This window comes from Mangifera indica, unplaced genomic scaffold, assembly GCF_011075055.1.
Source record: "Mangifera indica cultivar Alphonso unplaced genomic scaffold, CATAS_Mindica_2.1 Un_0053, whole genome shotgun sequence".
NCBI classification, from domain to species: domain Eukaryota; kingdom Viridiplantae; phylum Streptophyta; class Magnoliopsida; order Sapindales; family Anacardiaceae; genus Mangifera; species Mangifera indica.
The window spans coordinates 25514-35824 of record NW_025401145.1 but is presented as its reverse complement, the minus strand read 5'-3'; the positions used below and the strand labels follow the sequence as shown (position 1 = coordinate 35824).

Below are 10311 nucleotides of genomic sequence, written 5' to 3'. Positions count from 1 at the left end.
ATCACAAATTATTGTACTTAATGACTTCTAATTTAGAAGTTTACCCTTAATTACTCAACTATAATGATGTGAAATGTTGGTGCTATTATTATAATTATAAAAAAAATTTCTATACATTGACAGCCTAATCAAATCTTTGAAAATGCAAAGCAAAGATATTTAGAACTTTTTGAAAACAACGTGTTTCAGGTGCGCATTATTAGTAACGTACAAACTTGAAGGCTACTCCAATAAAATACCCATTAATTTCCTTGTAATGGTGGCTAAATAAAGCATTCGAAATGATAATTAAACCATATGAACAAACTAATTCAACTTTTTCGGGATTATTTGATTAACAAAAATGGGGTGTCTAAGCAATAAAGGAAGCATGGGTTTGAAATTGGCGAGATGAATATCAAAATTATACTATTAATTTATTTAATATAATAATTATAGAGTTAATAATTGAATTCAAAATTTAAACAATCTTTTTAAATAAGTAAATATCGTTAAAAGAATAATTTGCTCTATCATTCTGATTTGTCAAAATTCTCATTTCAAATCAAAGCGTGAAAATACCTTTCCGAATATGGTTTTATTCAACAAAGCTAATTTGTTAAAAATTTTATATACATCATCTATAGTTTTGCTATTAAGTTCTCTATAGTCGATTATCATTCTAACATTTATTCTTATTTGTTCAATTAATTAGGTCGAAATAGGTCATTCCTAATTAAAAGCAAAATAAATAGTTTGATTTAAGTCAAAATTTCTTGTTATCGGTATGATAAATGTTTTTAGAAAAACAATAACATAACGACGGTATATTTTAAAATTTTCATAATTTTTGAAGCCTTATAGTGTTTTTTTAAGGTAATGTTATGATTTTAATTATTGTTATTATTTTAAAAAAGACATTCCTCCTAATATATGAATGTGTAAGATATATAATTGAGAATATTAGATATTTTACATACAATATTGGATAGATTATTTCAGTAACAAAAACTATAATATACAAAACCATATTTTTGGATAGATTACTTAACTTATCATATAAACGATTTCATGAGGTGGGCGAAATGAGAGAGTTGTATGAAAATTAAATCCCACTTGCACTTTTGTGAATGGAATATTTTGGCTTTATTAGTCAATTACATTTCATTCAAATGAAAGATAGAGGTACGGTTACTGTTATCGGTACGGCATTTAAAAAATGACTACAGTCCAAATTTTCATTGCCCCCACATGTAAATTCATTTGAAAAAGGTTGTTCCCTTTATATTTTTTATATATATTGTCTCAATTATTTGAAGTTGGTTCAAAAATTAAATGAAAAGAAGTGTGAACCGAGTTAGTATATAGTATTATTGAAGTATTGTTAATGGGGTCAGCGATGTAGTTACAAGAGTTAATAGTATCGTGGATTAAATGAATAGTATTATAAATGGAATAAATAAATAAATCTCAAATTAATTAATTTAAATCAAATCTTCTCTTAGTTAAATTCTCATCCTACATAAAAAAATCATAATAACGATTAGAATTATTAATTTATTTTGTGTCAATAATTTAAGATGATATATAGAATTAATGATGAATAAATAGGCTACGTAAGTAAACATTAAAACCAAAACATTTTTAATGTGATTCAATCCGTTACTTTAAAGCTTATGTCGTAATTATATTATTTACTTTTTTGAAAAATTTCTATACAATTTTAGTCATGATTACACATGAGTTGTAGCCAATGAATCTAGTGAATTTATTCATATTTTAATTATATGAAAATGAGATGATTACATCAATTATATAATATCGATGTCATCAAAAATGATAATTTTTTTTCTATAAACACTTGATGAAATAAGAAAGTGGTCTCGTAGATGCTAAGTTAAATTATCAAGTGTTTATAGAAATAAGTCTTTTTTGCATGTCACATAAAACCGCATAAAAACAAGTTTACCTAGTTGAGGGGGTTGATTCACACCTTCATGTTCCATGGCTTTCGTTCATTAATGGTACGATACATGCATCCATAAATATTAATTTTAGGCCAAAGGAATATTCCCACCCAAGTTTTGATATATTCTTAAACTCTCACCCTCATTTTTTCAAAAACTTAAATATCAATCTGCTATTTAACTTTTATTATATTTAGTTATTAATTAAAAAGATAAAAACATCATTTTATCATTAATATTAACAAATATAATGTTAACCCATTTCTTCCATCGGGTTTTGAAAACTGATAATTTTATCGCAAGTTCAATTTTTTTAAATTTGAAAAATAACATTTCCCCCTATCTTAGTTTTTTTTTTTCTTTCCTCTTCAATTACCATCTCTATATTCGATGACTCTTTCTTCTCACCCTAACCTTTTGTAGACAGTCTCTCTTCCTCCCAAGTGGTATCTCCAGTGATTCTATCATGACTTTCGATTGCAAAACAAGTAAGAAATCTAGATCTTCCACTCATTTTTGCGGCGTCGTCGCCTCTCCTTTAATGGTCGATGACATCATGTTGAAGGAGGAAGGAAAAGGTTGATTCCTTGACCATCTCCTTTTTCGATTTGTGCATAGGAATGTCGAATTGTTCCTTGGATTTTTTTGGACCAAAAAACGAACGTTGGATCTTTGTTTGATTATCATCGATAAGTCCGATTTTCTTCTTCAGCTTTCTTAACTGACAATGCTAACTATGCCTTGGATTTCTTCATCAACTGGAGATGAAAGGAGTCGTTCGAGATGGAGGGAGAAATGGTGGAAGACAGGGGTGCAACTATATTGTTTCTAAAGTTTAGGGGGCTACAAGGATAAAATTTTGAGTAATAGGAAACATAAGTCAGAAGAGAAAATGTAATTTTTCTAAATAATATGTTTTTTCATTAAATTTATGTTTTTCATGGTTAAATATAATAAATGTTAATAAGGGTAAAATAGGATTTTACAATTAAATTAATAGGATTAGTTAATCTTAACCAATGGAAAGTGGGCAGTTGGGATTTTAAAAAGTTGAGGGTGAGAGTTTGAGTATGCATCAAAACTTAGGTGGGAATAAGTTCTTTGGCCTTGATTTTATTGCAAGAGACAAAAGGAAACAAATGAGAAAGAATAAATTATTGCACATGCCTTTATTTCATTGTTTGTCTTGTAATTTAGCTCATGACGAAAGCATTTTATCAATAATTCATCATAGTTAGAACAGTTGGTTTAGATATGAAATTTCAAAAATATAGTCAAAAGCCATAATTTTAACTTTATACTCTTATAAATAGAATTAAGTTTACACACTAACGTATTATGATATATATGTGTAAAAGTGAGAGCTCTTAGTAAAAGATGAATTGATCTAAGTCAAACTAAGTATGAAACTAATTTGAGATCTAATTAAATCTATAATATTTAACTCAAACGATTGTATAATATCACATCAGGCTGCTAATAGGATGAACTATATCATTAAAATGGTAAACCATCGTAAGTGCGATAAACATTGTTAATAGGCTTCAAGGAGTAGCTTGAATAACAAAAAATATGAAATTTCTAAGAGAGAGGGTTTAGACTTAAGATTCGTTGGGATTATATCAAAATCAGATCATTGATTTACTAGTGCAATATTGTTGAGTTAGTCACTTGAGTCGGAGTTTTACCTATTCGATATGATTCAAAATGATTTGACTTAAGTAAGATTTTCTATTACAAAAAAAAAGTCAATAAATAGACAAACATGTTAATCTCAATTTGAATTATTAAGAAGAAGTTTCAATACGAAATCGACTCATTTAAGGCAAACGATAGATTCAAATCAAGTTAATTCAAATCGAGGCCACCCCTCATCCCTACTGGTGGGTCATCCAGCTAATCTCCCAAGATTTATAGACTTGATGACTGTGTTTAGTTATTGGGATTCCTTCTCACTAAAAAATAAACATATATTTAATCGAATAATTTCAAAAGAAGAATAGAGAAATGTGGCAGAATTTCCTCCAAGAAAACATAAAATGCAATTGGATGGAGGGATAGCTATCAGAAAAGATTTTGAAGAATCAATAATGTTGTAAAAGTTACCAAAAGGTCCCTAAATAATGCAGAAAATTTTCTGGATTATGAAATGTATGTGGCCCCCTTTATTTCATAAGTTTCTAAGCTTAGTTATCTTGTTTGTAGATTCCAAACACATTATTAAGGCCTTACAATGGGTTATATCAAAATTAGTACATTCCATTGTACTAAAATCATGTCATTTCAAAATTTGTAAAAATATAGATCTTAGTGAGCTATATTAGCTTCAAAATTTTTAAAGCATGAGACACAACTCACGATGTGATAAGTCATGTCTTTGCAGATTTTTAATAGATTAAGTCACGTGTTTTGTATATTTGTTTATCAAAAATATAACTTTTTTTTTCTTTAACAAATCTTATAAATTAGAAACATTTTTTTTTTTTAACGATTCTCTCTATCTTTTATTTAGTATTATTATTTATTGATCAAGTAACTTAAATTCTATCTTAATTTAATTATTTTGAATTTAAATTGAGCGTGGGATAACCCTGGTTTAAAGTGGCCTCCCATCCACCGCTCGTTTTATAAAATTGAACAAAACCATGCAACAATGCCCCGGAATAAACATAAGCTAATACTTAAATTTCATTTTCTCAGCAATATCACATTTCATTCATGCTTGAAACTGTTCCTTCATAAGCTTAATAATATTTTTTCTCGTAAATTGTTTCAATTATTAGCCATGTGCGCATCACCTTTTACTTTAGGCCAAGCAAGAAAGGGACAACATACCTGTCGAAATCTTGTACTGTCACGGCCTCACCTTTGTGGCCCTTTCTAGATTCCACCGTCGCATGGTGAAATGGAATTAAATATAGTTGAATAGTATTTAACTTAAACTCAAACGTGAGAATAATTTTTTTTACCTCAATTTAAAAAATTTAAATAAAATATTATAATTTATAAAAAATATTTAAAATTAATAATTTATATATTTATTAATTATTTTTTAACTCAATTCGTTTATACCCTTAACTTCACCTTAACTTCATTTACAACTTAAAAATCAAAATTAAAAATCTTTATGATGTTCATTTTAAAGAATTTGCATCAAATATATATTAGAATTTTGAGTTTGATTTTATTTAAAAAAATATCGTCATACTATTGGTCGAAAATCATTTGGGGCATAGCTCTCCCAATTGGGATCAAAGGATTTATTTGGATAACCAATATAACAAAAGATTTATTTATTTATAATTACATTATTTTAAATTAGTATATAAAAATATAGTTATATTTTCTTAATCTTATCATCTTAAAATTAATAAGAAACCTTTTACAATAGCGGACTTAGACATTATTAGCCTAACAACACAAATTCGTTTTGTTATGTATGCATGACTTTGATTTACAGTTTCTTTTTCGTTTGATTCCTTTTCTATTTCCGTTTGCAATTTTATGATAAAACTTTTTATTTAAACTGGGATTTTTTTCTTATTCAACGATTTGATGAAATATAAGAAAATCAAGAGCAACAAAAAGTAATTACTAAAAATATTATTAATATAAATGGTGTATACAAAAGAGTATAAACAAATTATTTTATTATTTATTTTATTTTTAATTTAAAATTATAAAATTATATAATAGCATGTCAATTTGTTTCTATTTATTAATACTTATCGTTTGTATATATATAAAAAATTATTTGAATAAGTATAGAGTATTAACATTTGAGAATTAAAAATGTATTTAATTAGAATCAAATCTACGATTGATTTGAGTTTAAATATAATTTATAATGCCTAATTTATTTAAATTAATACACAATATTACTATAAAATTATTGGTGGGAAAATAACATCATAAAATAGACAAATAAATCAAATTGGAACTTTAGTTTGAAGGCGATTTGTTCAAACATCACTCAAATAATAATTATTTGTTTCATGAATTATTAGTCCAGGATCCTTATATAAGCCAAACAGAAAAGGAATCTAGAGCTCACATGGACGTCAAAATCTAGCTAGATGAAGCCAACAAACTCTGTGAAATTCTCGAGGAATGAAATGTAAAGGCGAAAAATCGAGAACCAAGAATCAAAGATGCTATTTCGTGAAAGTACGGGGTCCCCACGTGTCAGCCCCTGTGAAGCTTCAATAGCCGTTCATGGCTCTTCCTGTGACTAGATTATTATTCATCTTGAATTTGAAAACAAACGTGAATCTTGCACGGCATGTTTTTATGCAATTTAGGAACCTTCCACTATCAAGCAAAGAAAGGAAGAAAATAAATTACATTAGTGTTCTTTTTATTATTGCGTTTATAGCAATGTTATGTGAATATAGTTATGTAGAGTATTTTATATTATGATTGAATATTAATTTATTTTTAATTTAAAATTATCTAATTATATAATAATATATTATTTGAGTATTTAATTAGATATTTAAAATTAAAAATATATAATTTATTATTTGAAAAATATTATTAGTGTTAATGGGTTATACATCCACCATATTAAAGCGATTGTGATTACATTAGATTTTAACGACTTTATTATGAACACTTATTAATTTACGATTTGTGAATAAACCCTAAGATGAAAAGATGGTTGTAGGATCATAATGAGATTGAGATAATCCCACGACCTACAGACTTAATCTAGAGGCTACCACATATAGATTGGTTGACCTCTCACACGATGTTGCTCTTGCAATGTCAATTGTGGTTGGAGAGTAGGCCCTATCAACCATTGCACACACGCCAACCGTTTGGAGCACTAGCAAAGGTTGTTAAGTAGTAGCAGCCGAACTCTTCAATTCAATCCTCTCTTTTAATTTTTTGCAATTTTCCATATTGTTTATCCTCTAACCCCACCACTGACGATTTATTATAGTTCTCCCACACCATCTTAATATAAGAGGCACTTTAGTAAATTGATATTTTAGCATGTTTTTCTTATTATTAATCAAATTTAATAATTATTTATAAAAAAATTTACGTATATTTAATTTTAAATACTTAAATAATATATTATTATATGATTAATGATTTAATTATTTTAAATTAAAAATAAAATAATACTTAATCATATGATGACATATTTAATTGAGTACTCAAAACTAAGTGTATATAAAATACAAACAATATTATATATACCTATTTTGAGTATACAAATATATATAGACTTATATGTGTCATTATATGATTAAATATTATTTTATTCTTAGTACAAAATTATATAATTATGTAATGACATATATAAATATATATTTATTTGGGTATTTAAAGTAGGTTCATATAGTTTTATTGATAGTGTATTCAAGACTGAGTGCACATAGCACATAACATTGCTCAAACTTGGATTTATTTTTATAATAAAACTATACATATATATTTTTTTGTATATAACTTAAGTGTACAAATAATATATTATTATGTTATATAATAATTTTGAATTAAAAATAAAAAAAAAACACTAAATTAAATAATAATATATCATTTATATACTCAAATTATATACTAAAAATATATATAAATAATATTATTCTTATTTTTATTTTTTAAACCTACCAATTAAAATGAATAGGACTATAAATGCAAACAATATTTATAAACAAAAGTACAAATAATATTATATATAATTAAATATTATATTTCCTTTTATTTAAAATATTTTAATTATAAAACAACAAATAACTATTTATATTAAGTTTGATGGTACTTTTTATATACATAATTTTATTTTTACGGAATTTCAAAATTGTATGTTTCTTATTTGTACTTGCGATAATAAAACCGTGAAAAGATACCGACAACAACTATGTCGTGGTCAAATCCTTTAATGGCGACCGCAAGTAGTTGAAGGAGGAGAATTCCTTCGTTCCCAGTACCTGAAATCCTCAACTTTTCAGAAAGAGCAAATACAAAATTCTCATTATAGTTCTCCCTCTCCTTCTTCTTCTACACTCAAATCAGAAAGAGAGAAACAATCAGAGGGTTTCTGTCAAAACCCTCCCTTTCTTTTCTCTCGTGTCGTCAGTCAACCGGTAAGATCGCCTCGTAATTGGTATTTATTACTTGATTCACACGGATCCCACGTTAATTACGATAAATAATTTATGGGTTCTTGGCTCCACTCGATTTTGTTTCCGGGTTCGTCTTTGATTGATAGCTAGGTCTTATTTCTTTTCGGGTTATATAATTAGGTTTGATCATTGATATATATATATATATATATATATATATATATATATATATATATATATATATATATATATATATATATATATATATATATTTTCTTAGCTTTTTTGAGGCTTCTTGTTTGTTTAAATTTTGGATTTAGATGGTTGTTTCTAGTTGAATGTGATATCATTGTATTAATCTAGGTTATGCAAAATATGAAATGATGTACAGTTGCACCAACAAATGAATTTGATTGAGTTGAATCGTTCTAATTATTGGGCATTGAGTTGGCTGTTTAGGCTTTTATTTTTCTCTTTAATTGAGCCGAAATGTAATGAGGCAAGAAATGAATATGGACTAGTCATTGCTCTAGCGTAAAGCAGTGATTTGAAATATTCTGAAAGTAGAGAGTTTTGAGCTTTGTGCTCAGAAATATTTATGGTCTACTGTTATAAAGAAAGTACATTGAAAGCTTGAAAAAAGGTCAGATAGAAGAATAGTTGAAAAATCATTTGAATCTTGAGTTCTATGAGTTATGCGGCTTACTGTAAAATTCATCTTATTTATACTTATTGTTTCTAATAATAATCTTAGTAATTTGGGATTATGGGTTTTATCTTGATAACTTGTTAAATTTTGTTGTTGAAAATATTGCCTATCTTTTGGTGTATGAAGTTATCTGCAATTTTCCTTCCAGGTTCACTTGTAAGAGCTGTATTACTGCAGTCATAACTTGAAGGGCATCCTCAGGGTTTTGGTTGATGGATATTGGTTTCCATTGTAAGGTTCAGTTTCTACTATAGCAGCAAATGATTTTGTTGGCTTAGTTATATTTGCCCCAAACTGTCAAAATGTGGAATTTTGCATCCAACTACGTTGCTGGAAACGTTGGATTGAAAAATGACTCTCTTAAGCTAACTCAAGCTGCTTCAGAATGCTCAGATGATGAGGTGTCTTCTATTGTTAGCAGAGAGGAAGGGCTGGAGTGCCCAATATGCTGGGAATCCTTCAACATTGTAGAAAATGTACCCTATGTTTTATGGTGTGGTCATACTCTTTGTAAAAACTGCATCCTAGGGCTGCAATGGGCTGTTGTGAAATTTCCTACTTTACCAATTCAGCTTCCCCTTATAATCTCCTGTCCATGGTGCAATCTCTTGTCTTTCCGTCTGGTTTACAAGGGAAACCTCAAATTCCCTCGCAAGAATTATTTTCTGCTTTGGATGGTTGAGAGCATGAATGGTGATAGATTAAAGTCTCATTCTGGTTTCTGTGAAGATCATCTGCCATCCTGGTCATCAAACAACAGTTTAAGTTTTGGAAATCAAGTGAGTTGTGGTAATTACAGAAGGGCACAACGCAGTCAACACTCTGAGCCAGTAGGACCAAACCATGATCACTTTCGTGGTAATAATTACCTCCGTGTGCAGAGAATGCATTCCTCCCTCCGAAAGTCTCTGGTTTTCTTTGTTCATTTGACAGCCAAGTTTCCCCTGGTTATAATATTTCTTCTGATTGTCGTGTATGCAATACCTGCCTGTGCAGCCATCTTGGCTTTGTACATACTTGTCACTATTTTGTTTGCGCTCCCATCATTTCTCATTCTTTACTTCGCGTATCCTAGTTTGGATTGGCTTGTGAGAGAGATAATCACTTGACCTGCTACTGGATTTTACTTATAAGTATTGTGAATAGAAGTTTGGACCTATAAGATGACATCCCTTTATCTGTGTGTCATCAACTTTGCAGTTCATCTATTTTTTAGCTCCTAAAGTGTGCCCCAGTTGTCACAGGCACCGGCAAAGCTACTGAATGCTAGTTTCTCTCCAAGTCTTAAATGATCAGAACCTTTTCAGTGCCTCCAGGATATGGGATTGTATGATAGTCGTTTGTTTATTCCAGGGATTTGGTAGATTGCTGGAAATGAAGGTTTAGACAAAATGCAATGTCTATAAAGTGAATATGCAAAGCTGTTGCTAGTATGTAGTGAAATATTTTTATGGCGAAAAGCTTTCCTCATGTAATGAGATTGATGTTAATTAAAGCTTTGTAATAGTTCTGTCCTTGTTGTGTTTCTTTTCTTTTCTTTTATCTTCTCAGTTAGAATGGGGTGCGATTGTGTCCCCTG

General features: G+C 28.5%; 1 protein-coding gene across 1 annotated transcript; it reads left to right on the top strand.

Annotated features, from left to right (window-relative positions):
• The first annotated feature begins 7776 nt into the window (after window positions 1-7776).
• Window positions 7777-10246, top strand: LOC123206922. Its single transcript, XM_044624207.1, has 2 exons — window positions 7777-8044; window positions 8881-10246. Exon 2 carries the CDS (start codon window positions 9035-9037, stop codon window positions 9839-9841), a length of 807 nt encoding a protein of 268 aa, XP_044480142.1. The 5' UTR covers window positions 7777-8044; window positions 8881-9034; the 3' UTR covers window positions 9842-10246.
• Window positions 10247-10311: the final 65 nt, after the last annotated feature.